The sequence below is a fragment of the Epinephelus fuscoguttatus genome, linkage group LG4, assembly GCF_011397635.1.
Source record: "Epinephelus fuscoguttatus linkage group LG4, E.fuscoguttatus.final_Chr_v1".
Lineage (NCBI taxonomy): Eukaryota > Metazoa > Chordata > Actinopteri > Perciformes > Serranidae > Epinephelus > Epinephelus fuscoguttatus.
In genome coordinates, this window is record NC_064755.1 from 32,091,485 (window position 1) to 32,113,169 (window position 21,685).

Genomic DNA, 21,685 nt, shown 5'->3' on the forward strand with positions numbered 1-21,685 from the left:
TCAGCTGCTAGCAGCAGTTACTGTTAGTACGCTCCCCGAGAGAGAGCCTGGGCTATTTTGTGAGCCGGAGGAGATGGCGAGAAGAGCAAACATACCTCCCTCCACCTGTTGGCCTTCCAAGTGGGGCATCCCCGCGCCCGACAGGCCTTCTGTGTCCGCGGCCGAGGCAGATGACTGCAGTGTTCCTCCTCTATTTTGGTTTGGTTCTGATAAACACAGGCTATCTCCCGCTGCTTGGTCCCCCGACCACAACTCACTGAACACTGGAGAGGGAAGAGAGAAGGGGGATGGGTGTTGGGTGTTGGGTGGAGAATAAGACAAAAGAAGGGCATGTTAGCTGAAGAAGATCATAGCTTTTAGTCTCTACTGATAGTGGTCATAATCATGGATACAAAAAGGTATAACCAAATGTAATATTTAAATGCTGTGAGAACCAGGGGTAAAATTTGCCTCTCGAGAATGGAGACAAAAAGGAGCTCAACAAAGCCATTGAAATAAACATTGGTGAATTACAAAATGCTTTTCTCAGATCATTTAAACCTCAACTCATGAGCACTCAGTGCACCCGACAGCTTCCTTGTTGCATTTCATGGCCAAGTGAACACACTGCAAACAAATCTAACTAAACAACTTAAATGGATTTCACCAAAAGCTTTTGTCAAACACTCACACGCTGATGGAATGCAGCCAACTATTTAACCTGTAAACACAGGAATTACTTTTAGAGCTGCTGTGAACGGCAGAGGCCGAGGCAACAGGAAGAACAGACGCAAAGTGAAACACGGATGCATGGCGAGACAATCATCTGGTACGAATAAGGTACTCAGAAGTACTTCAGGAGAGCTTGGGAAACGACGACGAAGAAGAAAGAGGAAAAAAAACCCACGATGAATAAAAACCAGACACCCTGATGACAGCTCTGAAACAGGCCTGAGATTGTAGATGAAAATATTCTAGAGTCTTCAGTCCCCATGAGGCCAGACAGCAATTAGGGTGCCCGCTATTTCTGCTTGACGAGTGAGCGCCCCCATACAAAGCCAATCCAAAAATGGCGGCTGGAATCGAATACACAAGACGAGGAGAGATGCATTTTGTCTTAGCGTATTTTCCAGTCCAGATAATAAACATAATATTGCATTGTCCCCTAATTATGATCTCAGAATGTTGCATAACACCAAACACACACATTTTTTTCCTGTGTGCTCATAGTACCAATCATACGACAGATGATGGACCATGGAAACCTAAATATCTTCTAGGATTTTGTCATTTCTTTCTCCAGTTTCTAGAAGCTACAAGCCATTTCTTATTTAAAAAGAATACTTCTGATCAAGGTTTGAGTTTCTATTTGAACCCTTCAAACAAAGCCAGCTCCAGCCTTTTCTTCTTAAGTGTGGTGCGGGCTGTGGTTGACACTGCACACACACGTATCATACGCATTGTAATTACCATGGCATTTTAAACACAGGGCTGCCTCAGCTGACGGAGAACATCAAAGCAGAGGCCAGAGCTGAGTGACTAGTCCTGAGCATGGCAGATTCACATACCCGCTGTGCACACTCACTCAAAAATGATAACAGAACTCCCTCTACCTCAGACAAGAGCAGAGACAGGCAAACATTTTGGAGGTGAGGAGAGAGAGGGGGGTGAGGCGGAGGGCAAGCCCCTCCTTATGGCTGTAAAAGCAGGAGGAAAAAAAAAGAGACAGGAAAAAAAAAAAAAAAGGGAGGAAGAAAGGAAATCGCAGCCATACGGGCTGCGCTCCCCCAGCTGAACTGTATCTGCATTTCAACGGTGGGAGAAAAGACGCTCTACGGCGAGGTGCTCCTCCCTCCGCCCTGCCAACCTCATCTGTCAGCCATTAGTTAATCAGGGCTGGTAACACAGAGCACAGAGAGCTGGCACAGCTCGTGGGACCAGAGGACAGCTTCACCTCTGAGAGCAAGAAGAGGGCAAGGACTCAGGGACCTCTGCTTCACCGATCTACAGCTGGGCTGCTTCACTCACCAGCACCCACTCAGGTAAGACTATTCCACTTATCACTTACTTTCAGCCGCTACAAGTGTGACAAGTTGCCATCTAGTTGCTTGAAAAATAATGGTGCGTGTATTTGGAAAATGTCAAATGTAAAATGGATGGTTTGAATGTCCTTTAAAAGCTGGTTCCTTATTATTATTACTGCTTGGTAATCTGATAGCATGTGGTGCCTTGTACTGATGTAATGTGACTTTATCTGAACTTTAATATGTCATATTCATCTTAAACAGATTATGCGGGTGCTCTGGTGTTACTCAAATGTGTTGCTGAGGTTTGAGACCAGGTGTTTTGAATATATTGGAAGATTCTCACTTTAACGTGAGGAGACAAGCGACTCCTTGAGCAAAAACACATAAATCAGTGGGTCACACGGGAAATGAAACACTCTTGAGACAGATCTGCCCGCCCACATTGTCCCAGCAATTAATTTCACATGATGAGGCAGGTTAAATCTACTATAATCCGGTGAGGTCCATCTTGCGGATTACTATAAAATGGGATGACTCAACTGCTTTTGTAAAACAAGTTTCCTCCGAGCAGAGCAGAACTTCTGCACAGAGACACATAATTGATATTTAAAGCCATCCATAATGAACAGGCAGCTCTAAATTATTCTACTTAGCGGCTCCAAAGCGGCTTCCTTGATTTCACAGCTCTGGAACAAATCACATAATTGAGTGTGAAACCAGCCCCAGCTAATTCATGACTTTTCTACGTGCTACAAAACCATAAAACAGCCTTTGGAGTTTCGATGTCTGACTTGGATTCAGTCAACAGAATGTGATTTCACACAGGCAGATTTCTTCTAACAGGATAACCAGACTGATATCAGATACTGTTTGTGAGCATTATTGTCTTTGTCTAGGACTGGCAGGCGTCAACCTCGACATGACCCCACCCACTGCTTCACTGTGAACAGGTAAGCCAATAGGACACATGGAAACTGTTAGGCATCCAAGAGAAACTCCACTAGAGTTTAAATATCTGTCACTAAGCCAATATGGCCATCAGAGCAGCTAACGCTGTACAGTACCTCACACAGAGAAGGCAAACTCCACAAAACCAACAAAGATCAGAACTGCTTTGTGTGTACATGTGCATTTATTTGATCACTGATCGCTACAGCCTGCTGCAGTGCATGAAAACATTTATTACTGTGAGAACTATAATTATGCTACAAAGGTTTTTTTTTGTTTGGTGATGAAAGCAGAATCGAGGGTTTTGAAAACAATGGTTTATGTCGGGGCTTCGAAATCAAAAAGAGCCTCGTAAAGATCATAATGTGAGTTCTGCCAGACGTCAGGTTGTAATAAATGTGATGTGATAAATGCCAGATCAGTTGTAAAGATACCTGTATTTAACATTATTGTTTGACATGCTGTTTTTTCACCTTGCTTCTTAACCACTCTGATAATGTCCTGCGAAATAATTAAATTATGAACAGGACTACAGCCAGGTTAGAAATAGACCGTGCACGCTGAGACGAAATAGCGCATTATGAAGTGTAAAGGTTGTTAAAAGCCAATTTAGACCACAAATGAGTCTTTTTTGGTGATGTTTCCTATATTTAGTGATTCTAAGTGAGACCATATCTTAAAATGTGAGAGCCAAGGTCGAATTCCAATCACATTGCAGCACGCTCGCAATGCAAAAGGATGGTAATACCAAGCATATGGTAACTGTAGTTACATAGACTCTTCAAAGGAGCTCAGTGTTGACCCGGAGCAAGAACAAACTTGCAAGTGCAGACTGTGAAGGGAGTGTAGAATTATACCCTGGGCTACATGTTGTCAAGGCCGTGAGACACAGAAAGAAAAGATAACTGCTCTTTATAGTCAACCATGCAAAATCTTAATTTATCTGCACACCGAAATCAGGCAGGGAGCAAGTAGTAATAGTTGGGAACTGAATGCACTTTAAGATAGCTTCATGTCTTTTGTTAAAGCTTAATCACCATGTTCTCTGGTGCATAGATTAAACTGCAAATCAGAGAAAGAGGGAGACAAGAGGAGATAAAAGGTTCACAGAACATTCAGGCTGCTTCTCTGTTCATGGTCTTGTTTTGCAGGGAGGTTTCAAAGACAGAAGTCAAAACAACATATGTTGTCAACATGGGAACAGCTGGTAAGAGCGGCGTCATGGGGCAGAGGAATGTCAAGAGTCATAGATCTTTTATCCATCAGGCCAAAATAGCTACCCGGACTTGTTTGAAACCACGCACGGGAGCAGTGTGAAATTTATACATCCAACTCACCTCACACTAACCTTTACTAACTTTATCCATGACCAATCTTACAACATGCTTTGAACTATAGAAACCAGATGATGAATTTAAAAAAGTACATGCAAATATATCCACGAGCAAAATACAGATATACTTTGCTGACAGAACAGTCCAGTGCAGTGATGGATTTCAGCTGTGACAAGTTGATTTTGCCGTATTATTCATCGCAGGATGGGACTGATTGTGTGATGTGGAAATAATTTCCTGCCTCTGTCAATGCAGTTCCTGACAGACACTCAGCTGCAGGAGCTGCAGCATACTTCTGATTGGCGAAAACTAAACAGTATATTCTGCGCTCCATGCCAAGTATGACTTTGCCATCTTTTAAGAGTTAAATAAACAACCGGTTGAGTTGGCATATACAGTTTCTCCAACACAGTTTCCTTTTTAAGTCAACACCACTCAGAAAAGATACACCAAGAAACCATAAGTCAAAACCAAATGACAAAACAGACGTGTTTTTCCGTCTGTCTAAACATTCCACTGAGAGCTTTTTCCATTACCGTGTTATACTGAAACATGCAGCCCTGCTCGAATCAGTGTTCTGCTGCAGATGGGAACGAGGGATAACTTTAGAAAAGTTACTATAAAGACAGAACTTGAAATATACAACAGACCAGCCGTAAGGTTATAAAATAGCGACCTTTGGCACAGAACGTTCAAGTCTGAGTCCCTCTTCCTGCTAAATGTTGCACAGCTGCTTTTCTAATCTGTCATAGCAGCCAGCTTGCCACAGCTTGCATACAGGGAAGTCTGGAAAAACTCCAAACGGGATGATCCTGACCTTGCATTACAAGGACAAGAAAGATAAAATATAGAGCAAGTGACACAAGAGAAGGAGAATACAATTTTTTACATTGTGTTTTCATAGTTTAAAAAAAAAAAAGGAAATGGAGGGAAATCAACACCTGGTATGTGTGTCTTATTACCACATATCCAATATCCAATTTATGGCAGCATTATAGAGGCAACAGGGAGCTTTTGGTACTTAAATCCAAATAGCAGTGTTTACCAGAATTGCTGTTGCTTTTTATACGTTACCACCCAAACCCCTTTGTCCACTGTGCCTCTTTGAAGTAGTGCTAAACCTGTGCCTGATCTCAGCCAAGTCCATGGGTCCTTGATGTCAGACAAAGGCCTCCATCAGAGGAAAAATCCACCCGAAAATAAACAAATAAATAAATAAAAATAGTTATTCCTGACATATCCTGCCAACCCAGTCACTAGAAAAAATGCTGGCATATACGTTTCTGCAAACTACAGATACATTTTGCACGTTGTCATGTAGCAGATACGTTGAAACTTTACATTTCAACAACACTGTGGTTCACATGTGGTTAGGGTTAGGCACAAAAACTCTTGGTTATGGGTGGCACAATGGGGGGCACAATCTCGGCAGGAAACCAAGCAAGGGATCGCTACAAAACATCCACGCTTGGTGCCTAAAAATCTGCTGGAAACAGCAACAACTGGCTAAATCACAGCTGGTTTTGTTGTTTTTTGGTCTTGAACAGTGGTCTGCAGCTTGGCAGCCATCTTGCTTAGGTGTAGCACCATCCACCATGTTCCCCTGATGATAAAATCAACATGTAGATTACATCTCTTCATACGTACAAATGTAAAGTATTTGTGGTTTGCAGAAATGTAAAATGCCAAAACTGTCTTCTGGCGACTGGGCTGACGCTGCCTGGTCAATACACGTCAAGCTCAGCTACAGAGGATCTTCATCTGTCTACAACATCAAAAACAAACATCAGGTTTTGGCTTCAGCCTGTCAGACTAAACAAGGAGGGCCTTCTGTAGACTCAACGGTTTCCAACGATGGTAAACTCTCAAAACAAGAGTTGGTAAGTAACAAAAGATAGAGGCATTGGTAATGTTCATTGTTGGGGTTGATATTAAGCTATACAAAGAATAAGAGAATAAAAAACACACACCTCATGGAATTATAGCACTTTGAACATTAAACTATTTTTGTTATCATTGGTTTTTGTTTGCATGTCACTTATTTGCACTATTTTTCAGTGTCTCATAAACAAAACAATTAACCAAAAATAATTGGCCGATTAATTCACAATGACTAAATCCTTCAGTGCAGCCTTAGAAATAATCTGTGCACAAATACTCAAGGGTGGATTTTTCCTTTGCATGTTGGTGTCTTTTACTATTAAGCGGAAATTACTTTGATGAATGGTGCATCAGGCACTGACTGACATACTGGAATTTCCTCACATCTGTGGACCAGTGGCCTTGCTAACATAGAACCATTAGAAACAGACCCGACAGGTAGCTAACTCACAAGGAAAGCGCAGCACACACAAACTTAAATAGTACGATACAAGTACAGCTAAGTCTCTGACCCTCTACAGTGCAGCTAAACATCACACAGTCTTGTATGTTGGAGCTGAAATGGAGGGCTATTAGCTCCTTGTTACCTAAAGTGGGCTTGAACACCTAATCTATCACTGCCTCTCCCTTAAGAGGGCGGAAAAAGCTCAAACTCCATTTCACTCCATCAACTTGATACCATCGACAGGCCCAAACAGGACCAGGCCCCAGCAAGTCTGACGCGGTAGCCTCATGTGAGAAGAATACACATTTAAGTGGAGTCTTAGAAGCGACTCCTAGAGGCTTAAAAACACTTTATAATACCTGACCGACGAGTTGAGGAAAAGCAGGCGCTCTACCTGTGTCAAAGTGAGGCCATGTTCCCTATTATTCGATGAGCCTGGGCTACACCGACCTAAATGCTTCCAGACTTTCACGCCCTGTCTCCTCTCATTCCATCTCACTGCATCTGCTCCTAACTCAGATCACCCACAAAATAACATCTACCCTCACTAGATGGGCTGCTCTCTTAATTTCTTCCAATGCCCTGCACAAATGCACTGTGGTTCCGAGTCAACTCTGATTCCTTCAGATACGGTTTTGCTCCTACAGGCATTAATATCACTGTTTAACTGCTCTCTAAGCTACAATAAATAGTGAGGATGTTTATGCAGGTGCTGGCAAACAAAATCTATGTTACGGTGGGTAATATGTTAACTTTATGTTATCCGACTGCTTGACCTACACAAGCCTTCCATTCCTAATGCGAAAGCCATGCTGTGATCCAAATATTTTGAATCTTCAGATAACATCTCGCAGCATCTGGTTTTCTGCCTCCCAAGTCTTAGTGGTTTGCCAGAATCTGCAGGCCATAGTGCTTGACTTTTAACCAGCAAATCATCAACTGAACTATTTTGCTTTCTCTCAAAAGGCCGAATTGAAACATTATCTCCCGACTCAGATTTAAATTAAAGCCATGACAAGAAGAAGGGGGGACCTTCCAGCCACCGCCTCGATCGCTCACACTCGACTGGCATATGGGCAGCATCAGGAAACACAAGCCCCAATGATGTTGCGACCGTCTGACCCCGGGGTGACAGGTTTGGAGGGTGTTCTTGCCCACTGCCCCCCAGGCCAAAGTCAAGTATGTCAACGTTGTGCATGTGGGTTTCATTTGAAGCAGCATGATTAGTTCACAGACGCTCAACTGCGACCCCCCCTTCCTCCTCCATGGGAAACCCACTCTCGACAGGAAACGGTATGTTTTTGTTAGCAACAAACAGGCATAAATTACAAAAATGGAGCCTCGGTTGCCAATTCATCACACACAGCCTTATTGTTACTGCTCGCACACGTTTGACATCGACATTGTTTTTAAGGTAATTACTATTAGTTAATGATATTTGCATTCCTGATCGTTTATGTTGAACTGTGTCTGCAATCATGAATTTGTGCAATAAATGTGATAATTGCTTCGTGTCTTTTCTTCTTTATATATGACAAATGTGTTTTGATGATTTGGAAAATGAACGCAGCTTTGACGACGATCAGTCAAGAATATAAATGATCAAACATCCAGGGAGAAAAATGGAGGCAGATTACTTTGGGGAAACAAACTAAAGCAAAGATCTAATTACATTTAAATTGTACTGCTGTTCTGTTAGTGAATGCCAACATATAAAATTACTCTTGTTGGTCAAATGTTTATGAAGGAGTAATGCACATTTGTGAATATTGTCAAGATGGTAGCATACCATCATTAATAAAGCCATTACCTCTTAACAAAGTTTATTTCCAGGATTTTAGCCTACGTCTGGAACACGAGAGGAAATTAAACGACTTGTCAAAAATGTCTTACAAGTAATGATATCTGTAGCGTAATAAATACATGAACTCATTTCCCAAGAGGTGATTAAGCAGTATGAATAATGAGGATTCTTTCTCGTGTTTTCATGTGTAAGATACATTTAAGAATACATGTATATATTGACGAGCTGCTGCTGCAAACTGATGTGACTGATACTGCCGGTGCAAGTTTTTTTATTTAGCATAGGCCTGCTACGGACAGAAGAGGCCACTGCACAAGGTAAGACGCACTCAGAAGCCATGGGAGATATTTTGACAATGTTACATAATACAAGAACCCCTGGACTACTTTATCCTCCTCTGGCCTCTGGAAGAGCATCCCCCACACGTTTGCCATTTCACTAAGACAACGTTTAATTTTTGGTTCCATAAAAAGATTAAAATGTTTAAAAGATTGTATGAATGCTTGCTGTAATATCTGATAGAGGGGTTGGTGTATAAAGGTAATTTGATAGCCAATGTTTGCCTCTAATTTAAGTCATTTAGTTTAATTACGTGTATGCTTCACTACATAGAGCTATGTTAAAACTCTGCTGGTTAATTAAAGGTTTGCATTTGTATATTCTTGTAATATGATCTGTATTGAGTGGTTTGAAGGCTATGGTAAAGTATTTACTTGAGTTCCTACAGTATTTTAATATACAACCTGATATATTCTCACACAGGTGCTTTACAAAGCTATGTTAATGTGTGTTTTCCTTCAACGAGTGACCTCAGGACAATATCAAATACATAATTCAATAAGCAGCTTTCTGTAAATACTAGCTTTCCAGGGGCTTTCTCTTGGATCTCCTCAGCTAAACAACCCTTGCCAGCATGCATTAATACCAATTATTGTTGTAGTAAAAGTAATACTTTGTCGGTCTCCTGCCAAATGCGTTACAGAGAGCTCCATTAATGCAATGGTAAACAGATGTGCCACCCAGCGCCAAAGTTTGATTTGAACCGTATATGTTTTCTCCAGGGAGATTACAAAATAAAATGTGAAAACGCATAAAAGGAAAAGGCCTGCAGGGTTTTTACACAACGTTATGCAGAGGTATGTAAAGTGCTCCAGATACTATAGACGCAGATTTTAAGTATGCCCCCCAAAGACTGAATTATTATAAGGATTACTGAAAAAGGCTGCTATGAAGTCAATTGAGGGTCAAATACCAAAATACCACATAATGACCTACAAGTCAAGTTCTTGCTATGAGCTGTTTACAGTACCTCACCTACACACTATACACTGCATAAACTGTACCATGCATGCACCGCAGCATATCACTGTACTATGAAACTACTGTGTATAAAAGAACTGCTTTCCCCTCTTAAAGCAATAAACTATAATCTAAATGTTACTTTTCTGCAGTGAACTGTGTCTTATTTTGTTTTCCCATCCTGTACTGCTGCTCCCCAGAGAGACATCTGCAGGATTTATATGTGTTCATAACCTAGCATAAGTCCAGCTCAGCCTGTCGAGTACAAAGCAATTGCTAAAGCTGTTAAAGGTACAGTCCTGTATTTTGTTTGCCGGCAAAATATCGCATTGAGAAACAACACAAATGTCACAGTTATGTTTCTTTAATAATCTTTACAATGGGAGAAAGCTAATTCAACATGTTTATGTATTTATGCATGTGAATGAAATAAATAGCAAAAAAAAAAAAAAAAAAAGAACAACAACCAACCAAAATATGCAAAATAAAATAGAGTTGTCCCATTGAGTTTGGCAACTTTGCACCATAGGGTTAGAACAATTGAAGGAGTGGGTGTGAAACTGCCATGGCTGAGGAGTCTTGGTTGTAGTGGAAGTCTTGGTTGAGAATGACACGCACACACACACACAGCGAGAAAAGCAAAGGAACAAAGAAGGAGACTGCATACATCCTTACTGAGAGGATGCCGACATAAATACAGACCCAACTGCAACACTTCACCTGAAATATGTGTCACTATAGTTTCACGTTGCCTTAACCAAAACATAATTCACACGTCACAGTTTAAAACTGCTCGCAGAAGCCTGAATCTGCAAGGCTGCACCATCACTGCAAAGTGTCAGAGTGCCTGACTCAGAGTTAAACACAGACTGTACATGGCAAAAATACTGTAACTCCTGCTTTGAGTGAGCTGCACATTTGCTGGGATAAGTAATAACTTGTCACAGAGCTTTTAAACTCTGACCTTAAGGTGTAACTTGATGCCTGGCTGAACAGCAGTATGCCATTGCTTAATTGCACCTGCAATCACATCTATCAGTGATGTCAAGGTGCACTGACACACCCTGGAGTACACCTCTACATCACTGCAGCAAGGCAGGGGTTAAAGGGATAGTTTGGGTTTTCTCAAGTGAGGCTGTATGGGGTCAATAGTCAGTGTATTACATGCAGTAGATGTCTGTAGGCGTGGCCCCAGATTGGAAAAGCATTAGGAGAGCTGACACGGAAGCTGGACAATGTACTGCTGTGGAGGGGGCAGCAACAAAACATATTTTAGCCACTTAAAGATGTCCCACCTAAAAAAAAGTATACGCTATACCACCAAACCCCATTGACAAAAACAGTCATTTTGGCTTGTTGTATACAGCAGCTGCTGGTTTACCGCTGCCTCATTCGGTTGGTTAGTTTGTGCTATTTTGTGACTCTGAACTAATCCTTTTAAATGCCAAAGTCACACAATAACACAAACAATATACATTTTTGAAGCAGTGGTAGACCAGCAGCTCCTGTGTTTAGGAATGCTAAATCATTGTTTTTCTCAATGGAGTCTGGCTTTGAAGAGAGCACAGATCACGGCTTCAGTTCCTTGTCGGAAATTGTTGTTTGACAATAAGATAAAGCACTGAAAACTTTCTAAATAGGTGGCTTTAGGTGGCTAAAATAGATTTTATAACTGACCCACCCACAGCAGCACATTGCTTAGCTTCCATGCTGACTGACATCTACTGTACTGTATGTGACACACTGAGTACCTCAAACAACCCCACTTCAAAAGCTCTGAACTGTCCCTTTAAACACCAAAGGTCAGAAAAAACAAGATTTTCAGCAGGTGTTTAGTTGCTCTTTGAGGCTATAACAAGTAAAAGCAATAGGAGCAGCTTTGTTGGACCTTATTATTGAGATAAAATCTGCTCTGCATGCTTTATTCTGGCCGACTAGCCCGGGAGATTCAGACGTATATAATGTTGTGATGCAGTAAACTGCCAAGTATTAATAGTTTCAACCTGCTTGCTTATCCCAGTGGCATGATGTTTCAAGTTCACACTGGAAACAAAGCTGGCTGTAGATTCTGAGAATGTATGTGACTCAGTACAACAGGGCCAAAGCCACTTATACGGGATTGTTACCCATAAGCCTTTATGGTTGCCCTCGGAGTGTTGATATCACTGATCAGGACACATGGCTGCAGACGCTGACGGAAGTGGCCCATCATCTTTGCATTGGTAGCGTTCATTTGACGTGTGTATAATGACAAATAATTCAAGTAAAGTGTTGCATCAATGTAGACTGGAACAAAACATTAAAGCTGCAACAATTAATAATCTACTGTAAACAAATAAATAATTTTCATTTGAAAAAAAAAAAAAAAAAAAAAATCCTTCAGAAATACAAAAACTGGCCAAAGGAATAAAGAGACACAGCAACAAATGACTTGAACTTTATAAGGCGGAGGTATCTGTGTGCTTCAGTTTGCTTTATGGACAACGATGAAAGCTGAAAAGAGAGCGGCTCGATGATAACCCCGATTTACTGCATGGACAGTTTTGTGTTCAGTAAGCTGCGCTGATGCTGCTTACCACTGACAGAATAAATAAATTCATACTAAGCCTGGAAATATGATAAAACTCTTAATCTTCATGATACCGACAATGCACCATTATATAATGTTAAATTCAATAGCACCTTATCATAAAGAATATTAACATGACTATGAATTGCATTTTAAAGTTGCTGTTTTTGTTCATGCACTCATCCAAAGTGCCCTCCCGACAACCATTTTTGTGACATTTGACAAAAACAACTGTTGTGCCCGATGGCTTGATTGTATATTAAGTAAGAACCAGGTGTAGGAAAATGAATGAATGAATGGTAATTACAGTGTAGTTAAAACCATTTATGCCTATTTTCCTATGTGATACAGACTACATATACTGTTAAATATACTGTTAAAACTTAAAATAACAGTTAATATCTTAAGATATTGCAATTCTGCATTTTAAGGCACTTACTTTTAATGTAGTTTTTGGGATATTATTTTTTCAGATGTATTTGTATCTTTTGTTTGATAGTTTTATTTACTTCTGTGATCATTTAAAATAGTTTACCCTGACAGAGATGAAGCCATTCTAAATTGCAATTCAACTTAAGTAAAAAAGACATTATCAAAAATACAAATGAAACATGTTTTGAAAATATTTTCCTCTGTACAAACTGTATGTACTCATCGAGAGATACGAGAGGTCTGACCAAGAGCACCAGCGAAAATATTAAATAGAATATTCAGTAACCAAAACTAGCTACTCGAAAAATAAAATCATACTGTACAAAGATACACATACAAAATGCACCGACAGTCATTTGTTGCTGTTCAATAAAGGTCATAATATTAACTCTTATACACAAATATACACTTGTGTACTTGGGATACAGGGTGAAGACAGCAATAACAACACAGAACATTTACTTCACGCCTCATTTATGAAATAAATATGTTCTAGAGTTATGCTTCTACAAATATATGGCATTGCTGGACAACACTGTCCTGATTTATGGGTCTTAATTTGGAGCCTTAGCTCGAAATGGGATCCATGTGTTTTTAATGATCCCTTAAGTGGAGCAGCATTGTGTTTTTGTGTATTTTTTTTTTCTTGATTCTAATCAGCACCATGCCACTGCAGGGCCCATCTGGGTGGGCTGAAGCTGAGCTAGCCCACAGTGGCGCTAGATACCCAGCGCTCACTCCGGGATCTCCTACAGTGTGAGGCTAAAGACACACTCAGTGCACACGTCTGAAGTCATTTTAGCACACGATATCTACTCACAGTGACGTGCCCTCAGTGAGGAAGATAAGTGTTGGAGGAAAACGAGTTAGTACTATCGTACCGGCTTCCATGGTCGGCGTTGCCAGGAGGCAGAGCCTGGGCAGGGCTGCAGGTTGCATTGCTCCATGTCGGGCGGCTTGTCAAGGATGTCACAGTTGTAGTCGTTGAGCCTCTGGCCGTTGGGCCTTTGACAAACCACCAGGCGGGTCCTCCTTCCTCCACCGCAGGTCTGGGTGCACTGAGGATAGCAGACAAAACATTCTGTTTAATGATGTTATAGTTTCAGCAATGACTTTATAACAGCTGTTTCAGACTGAGGTTGGACGAATGCCTGTCTTTGGTACAACAAGTGATTAGACGGAGACAGACGGACAGACAGAGAAGACATAACAGATGATAAAACACAAAAACATGTATGGGAAATGTAACAAGGTTCACAATGAGTGAGTGGAAGAGTATGACAGAGTATTTCCAACTCTATATATAACCTCACCTCTCCCCAGACGCCGTAGTTCCACAGAGGACAGGGTCCAGAGTCGCAGCCTTTAGACTCGGCAGGTTTAACCCTCTCATCACAGTAGCTGTTGCTGCGTCCATCGGCATCCTGACAGACCACCACTCGCCTCTGGAAGCCTCCTGCACAGGTACTGGAGCACTGCAGGGCACAAAGTGTGTCAATGAGGCTACGATACATGCACACACAAAGGTACAACAGATGCTTTCTGCATAAAAAGCCTAGTATGAGTAATTAAACACGACTTCTTACTAAGATGATTGGAATGATTGGGATGGCTGGAATGGACGAAACTCAACTTCCATTCATTATTCGTACTACTTATCCCAGGTGACATCACAGGGCTGACACATAGAGATAGACAACCATTCACACTCATATTCACACCTACGGCCAATTTAGAGTCACCAGTTACCCTAACCTGCTTGTCTTTGGACTGTGGGAGGAAGGTGGCAAACACAGGGAGAACATGCACACTCCCGCACAGAAGGAGCTGGCCGTCAACCCTCTTGCTGTGAAGCGACAGTGCTAACCACTGCACCACCGTGCCACCCATTCAAGCCTCAGTTAATCATTTTTTTCTGACACTAATTACTTTATCCCACAGTTTTCGATGCAAAAGTTTTCAGCCAACATGCATGTCTGGTCCTTAAATTCAGGTCCTGACTTTTAAAAAAAATGTTGGGAAACAATCTATCCCAGATACATGACAACTTTTTATCATGTCATTAAGTTCTACTTGATGAAGAAGGCTGTGTGATACGATGGAAAGCTCCAGCAAACGCCAGTAGTCTATCATCTAGCATATTACAGCATGGTGAAGGATTTTACAGATTCTGCTGAAAGATATAAGGTAAGAAATAAGTGTTTACAAACCAGAAAAGGGTGCACAAATATAAACACAAACACATATGCGACACACAAGCTGCTGAATTTACTTGAGCAGAGCTACACTGTTCAAAAAGACCCTCCAAACATGGAAAACATCAGTCCATGACGGACAGTCTCGAACACTGGACAACACAGCCTTCAACAGAGCAGTAGGTGCACTCTGCATCCAATTAAAATGACACATCCCCACTGTCACCGGGAGTGAGCACATTCAGTGCTCTCTATATGTGAGGGAGGGCAGCACACAGTGAGACTCAACAGCAGTGCTTCCAGTCAACTTCATTAAGTGAGACTGAACAGGGCAGTGGGATGAATGCCTCTGCTGGGGGGAGGGAAAGGTTGGTGTCAGGAGAATATAACAAAGTTCCTGTCTTGGCTTTAAAGATAAAACCCAACTAAACATCTATGGCTTTCACACACACATAAACTAGATCTCAAAAGTCAGTTTCACAGTAGAATAATCAGGTCTTTGGCCAACATTAGCTGCAAAATGTTGTCAATTATCCTCCAGCATGATTTTGTCTTGAAAGCTGGGCTCTGTTTAAATGAAAACTTAAACGAAACTGAGCACACACAAACAAATATGAAAACATGAGCACAATCTCAGCGTGAAAAAACACGTACCATACAACAGCAACAGATTTAATCAACCAAAAACTGAAGGCCCTCAGGCATCCTGGAGGTGATTGTGGGTGACATTAAAAGCAAGAATCACCCATTACACCTCCATCATGTGAGGCAAAAATTGCTCTTTGCTCTATTTGCTCTAGTGTTCAGATAAGGTCTGTTCTGGGTACACAAGAGCAATTTCATGGCAAAACATATGCCAAAAAAGGCACCATGCAAGCAAAACTATACACAGGAGCCCCTATTCCAACTGCACCAATGCACCTAATTTGGCGCAAGCAGATTCCTTGCAGATGTGAAAATACCAGACACGGTTAAACGCAAAAAAAAGACCTTGAGCCTGACAAAAAAAAACGCATTGTGCCTGCTTTTTTGACAATTTGATTCAAGGCCAAAGACATTAAGAGAATCTGGAACTGCCCCAAACCATTTGAGTGTGTTCCTGCCCAATCAATTTCAGACTAAGTTTCAAAGCTCTACCTTGCGGTAATTTAGAATATTTCTTGGTTACACAGCTGTATAGAGTCCTAAGTGTCTATATGTACACTGACACACCATATACATATACATATACACTCTGCAGTCCTTAGCATCGCATCCTGTCCTTTGGTGCTGTTTGTAAAGTCCTTGACTATGTATGGCCGTCTGCCCTGAGAAATGAAAACATCTGCTACCTGCAAGTGTGTTTACAGACACACATGAACACAGTCTTCATGCAAACATGGTATACATACTATGTATCATGTTGGCCATACATAAAAACATCTAATTCTTCATTGGCTTTCTAAAGAAAGTCATGTTAGGTGTGCTAATAGGGAATCAGGCTCGATAAGAAGATCTTAACTGTCAGTTAAGGATGCAATGTCCAACTAGGATTTCCAAAATGATTCTTCCACAACGCAAAATACTTCTGCACATCCATATTTCCCCAAAGATCACATGCTGAACATACTGCGCCCCAGGGTCCGGTCCTCCACTGGTTGTCTGCTGAGGGCACATTCCAGCTGCTGTGCCCAGGATGGCGCCCTGGGTCCTGAGGATATCCGTAGGGCTGGTCGTTGATGCGCTGACGGTGGTAGATGGAGGAGCAGGGTACAGCGGTGCATTCCTGTTCTGTCGCAGGTTTCTCATCCGGGTCACAGAAAGACTGATCCACTGGCTGGTGGTAGTTAGAGCACACCACCTGTCTGGTGCTTCTCCCAACGCCGCAGGTCACTGAACACTGGGGACGGCGGAGAGCAAGGTGTTTAAAACCGAGGTGAGGGTTCAGGACTTATTAAACTACTGATTTAAAAAATAAACAGTAATTTAGTCTTCAAAACGAATTCCCATTTTCCTCTAATTCTGTCATAAATAAGATTTTTGTAGGAGATTTTCCAGGTTCTACATCAGCCCATGGTTTGCGGACTGTTGTTTTTATTGACTGCTGCCATTTATTGCTTCATGATGTGAAGCCTGATGAGTCTGTAACTGAATACAACGGAACTTGAACTCAACCTAATATGACATGAATTGAACAAACTTGAGACTTTGTCTTTAGAGAAATTTCCTTTGGGATTTTATCTTTAGAAGGACTTCATCTCACATGAACACTTGATTAAAAGATCATGGCAGTATCTGTAGATCATCCTTGGCTCCTGAACTGCCAGTTAAACAAACACCGCTGGTCTTTCAGTGACATCATAACAGCTTTTGCTTTTTTTGCCATGCTGACATTCACAAATTAATACTTGACTGTCGAAGATCACAGCAGAACCAAATGCGCACTTTGTTTCAGGGTCATTTTGACATTATGGGAAAAACAAACTGAGTGATGACTGAAAGTCTCCGCAGTGGAAAACATCTGTATTGATTGGACACAGTGTTGAAAGTTTTACTCACAGGAGACCACTCCCCGGCACGCCATTGGCCACACGGGCTGAAGCAGGCGGAGGACTCCGGGGGCCTGGGCAAGTGGGCGCAGTGCGACTCGTCAGCCACTCCTCCTTGGGCATCTCTGCAGCTCACGTAACGCGCCCGCTTTCCCTTGCCGCAGGACACCGAGCACTGGAGGACAAGCAGATACAAGCAGAGTTGGGATAAATATTTGTCTTAAATGTTTGTATCATGTGGTTTTTAAAGTGATGCCATTAGCTGCATTCTACTTTCCTGACTCAAAATTACGGTAGAGGTAGAGTGCAACTGTTTAGAAAATGCACCACAAAATTGACTGGTTTTAAGTGACATGTAAGCTATGCCATACAAAGCAGCAGCCCACAATGGTAATGAGAGCATACTATATACTGTATACAATGTATAGCATGTATCTATGGGTCTATAGTACCTGTAGTAAACATATAATTACCCAGATATTGTATAAAGTTACATTGGTAAGCTGCAATTATGTTAAATTTGAAGTTACCAGACAGCCCCTTGTTTCTTATAAAAGCATACAAAATGCATGTGAAAAAAAAATCAGCATTCCTAATGATTTATTTCATCAGTTTCTGTGCAGGAAGAGGATTTCTGATCACTTTTTCATGGTTAAAAAGTTTCTCCACCACAACGCAAAAAAAATTCAAATTCAAGAAAGTTGTTTTTCTTACTTTAAGATTAAATCTTCCTTTTCAATATTTTCTTTTTCAGTATTTCTACTTTAGCTAACAAAGAGTTACACTTGTATCATTCATTCATTCATTTTCAATAACTGCTTATCCTGTTAGGGGTTGCTGGGGGCAAGAGCCTATCCCAGCTGACATTGGGCGAGATGTCAGGCACACCCTGGACAGGTCACCAGACTATCACAGGGCTGACACATAGAGACAGACAACCATTCACACTCACATTCACACCCAATTTAGAGTCACCAATAACCTGCATGTCTTTGGACTGTGGGAGGAAGCCGGAGTACCTGAAGAAAACCCGCACTGACACGGGAAGAACATGGAAACTCTGCACAGAAGGGCTTCCCCATCCTAGAGTTTGAACCCCCCACCCTGCTGTGAGGCGACAATGCTAACCACTGCACTATCGTGCCACCCACAGTTTAATATAATCAGCATCATTCTTGCGTTTGGCCAAGTCGTCAAGCTAGTTTGCTGTTTCTGTCAAGTACCTGTCCGTTCTCTCACTCATTCTACAGCAGAAAATGTTACTTCAAAATAAAAACTCTGTGCCAGAAATTCACTGTGCGTCACTTGCGGACCATTCAGAATGGACGTGCAACCCACTTTTGGACCACGACCCACCAGTTGGGAACCACTGCTCTACAGTATGAAATACTTTGCTTGTTTATAGAGATGAGTGTTTTGCAGTTGAGTAATACTCCCTGTCATGTGCTCACCTTGTGAGAAATAACAGTCATTTCTCAGACTGTAACAGATAAGGCAACATTTTTGTGGATTTTTTTACCTGCTGTCACAAATAAAGGCATTTATGTTTTTTCTCTACAGTTGCTGGTGTCCTCAAACGACTCCCTGATCAACTTTCACCTGCTTACACTTTATATCTGTACCCGTGCCATCTCAGCAGGACATCGCAGTAAACATTTCTGAGGGGATGAATACCTAATGCAATCAAATGGCTCCAGCTCAAACAGGCATGTTAATATCCCTCTCATATCAATGACTCTCTGAAGAGGATGGCAGTTCCGCTGCCCGGGGGGGAATGTATGCATGTGTGCGTGCACACGTGGTGCGTGTGTATTACGTGTGTGTCTGTAAGACCACACTGGCGCTGGCCTCTTTGACATGTGAGCTCACACCGACTTTCAGATTGACAGACGGGGTTCAATCTTAGAAACCGTAGACTCGTGTTTAGATGAAATCTGGTTTTCATTTGCGACGGGTAACAATGCAAACTATCAGGGAGACAGAGGGGCCTCTCAGCTCAGACAGTGGAGCCTGTGTGTGTGTCCGCATATGTGTGTGAGTGTGTAGATGCAGCAGGGGGTAAAAGAGACAATGCCAAAGAGGATCAAGGTCCTGTACATTATGTACTATATGAAGGAATGTTGGGGTATACAATAAAGTTTAATATGTCAACCTAATATGTGCAAACACACATGCAGGAGACCCATCCTTACTGGAGTGTGGTTTTCTTCAGTTAAACACACACACACACCCGTATATAAACTATTTCATCAGTATTCTCATTTTTCATTCTTTGTCAAAGACAGAGGTAAGTCTGATTCCAGAGCCCAGCAGATCATTTCCCTCAAGCTACACACTTTGTTTACCATTCAACAACAACTGCATCACTTTTGTATATTCTTTGGACTGACTAAAGTAAACCCACAGAGTGTAATGTGCTCCAATAGACCCAATAAACCCAATTTGTTTCCTTACCGCAGTCCAGGAGCCGTATCTCCACTGAGTCAGGAGCTGAGCGGAGTTGTCAGGACGAGGTGTGCTTTGCACCGGAGAGGCCCAGGCACATGCTGGCATCTCACAGTCCTGCAAAAACAAACATGCATATGCAGTAAAATTAGTAATTACTGAGAGTTATAACTCACTACACTGAAGCTGTGAGAGTAAACATGCCAAAATATTTTCTAAAGGCATTTCAAAGACTCCCTTCGATCCAAAAATCAAGGTTAAGATGTCTCCAGCTGTAAAAAAAACTTGACTTGTGTTGTTTAGTTCTACTTCCCAAAGCTTGTAGACCCAGCTTGTAGGATGTCTGTCTATATGATCGTGACCTCAATTCTAACAGCTGAGACAGATCACTTATCTGCAGACTGAAAGGTCATCAGTTCAACACTCTGCCTCCATCAGTGTCTTATGCAATACCCTTAAACCACTCAGGTACAAGTGTGGTGCAGCCTTATGGTCTGTGTCCACCTTGACAGTGATTTGGACTTTGGGTCAAAGCAAAGCAGAACAGGCCCACATTTAAAGAAGCTGCTGGTGTTAACGAGGGCCACATTTACACTAGTAGGGTTTTAATGATCTCCGTACATGAGTGTTAGTGCACCTTTTCAGAATCAATTTTCATCCATTTAACACAACTAAAAACACATAACACATGGCCATTCACATACACTAGGCATGCACATACTGGTGTAAACAGGAAGCAGACTGTCTACTCTGCAGTTTGCTGCATACAGCCAGTACTACAGGGATGGCAGAAAGTACAAACTAAGGCGACATTTAAGAGCAGTACTGGCAGGGAGCAACATCCACAGACAGAGGAAGCAGCAGCAATGGGAAAGGAGTACGCTAACCACACATAAAGGATGAAATCACAAGAGGCCTAGCTATAATATTTTGGTTAAGTAAGCAAACGTGAATGTCTGTCATCGTTTCCAAATGTCTCTGTTTCCGCCCTTCCAGACTAAAACGCAGCACCGGAAGTTTTTAAACTAATATGGGGTCAGCAGTGTTTTCAAAGGTCTCTGTTTTAGGGGTTCAAAAATGCCAGAGTAAGGTAGCAATAGTTAAGAGTTTTAAAATGAAAACGTATTTGTGTGTATGTAGCCTAGGTCACAACTTTTTAAGTTTGCAGTGAAGGTCATGTGCCTAATTTAGGAGCATCATCAAAGAGTGAAGATCGAGGATACTCCACATGTAATTAGATCTGCTTTTAACCAATCAACAGATGATTGAAATGAGCTCTGTTTAGCTTACACACCAAAACAAAGGAATGCACTAGTTTGCTGAATCATGCTTGATTTTAAATCCTGCGTTTCTAGTTTAAGTCATTGCTCCAAAATAATGGGAGTTTAAGAGGTACTAAGTTGGCTCTGCTCGTCTTCCTCATCGTCCAAGCTTGAATTATTATATTAACAATGGATGAAATGACTGTGAAATGTGGAAGAGGTAGCTCATAGTGATGAACCCACTGAGAATTACTGTGCTAAGCTCCAAGCATTTCAACATCTCATTGTTTTGGTTTTCCAGCCCACAACTTAAACTAAAGCACATTATCCCCATTCTTGCCTCCCTACACTGGCTGCCTGTTAGCTACAGAATACAATTTAAGATTCTGATGTTAGTCTACAGAGTGTTAATTTTGTATAACGTGACTGTTGCTGTTACTGTCACAATGTGGCAACAGTACGAAAACAAGAAGGATACAGTTGTTGCTATAGGTGCAAAAATAACAGTAACGATATATGATAATTACTGTTATTATT

At 41.6% G+C, this 21,685-nt stretch overlaps 1 protein-coding gene and 1 long non-coding RNA gene across 3 annotated transcripts in view; one reads left to right on the plus strand and one right to left on the minus strand.

The window, feature by feature from the left end:
- LOC125886892 (A disintegrin and metalloproteinase with thrombospondin motifs 20) overlaps window positions 1–21,685 on the minus strand; it is a 108,223-nt gene that overhangs the window by 19,777 nt on the left and 66,761 nt on the right. For both annotated transcript variants that reach the window (XM_049573252.1, XM_049573253.1), the window contains 6 exons: window positions 19,896–20,003; window positions 17,452–17,616; window positions 16,523–16,792; window positions 14,032–14,193; window positions 13,600–13,776; window positions 96–263 (listed from right to left, as the gene is read on the minus strand). In XM_049573252.1, coding sequence (XP_049429209.1) covers window positions 96–263; window positions 13,600–13,776; window positions 14,032–14,193; window positions 16,523–16,792; window positions 17,452–17,616; window positions 19,896–20,003 — 1,050 coding nt within the window. The remainder of the gene's footprint in view (window positions 1–95; window positions 264–13,599; window positions 13,777–14,031; window positions 14,194–16,522; window positions 16,793–17,451; window positions 17,617–19,895; window positions 20,004–21,685) is intronic.
- On the plus strand, window positions 1,737–9,820 carry LOC125886923 (uncharacterized). Its single transcript, XR_007449104.1, has 3 exons — window positions 1,737–2,021; window positions 2,903–2,956; window positions 4,106–9,820. It is a non-coding gene; the product is annotated as an uncharacterized LOC125886923 (long non-coding RNA).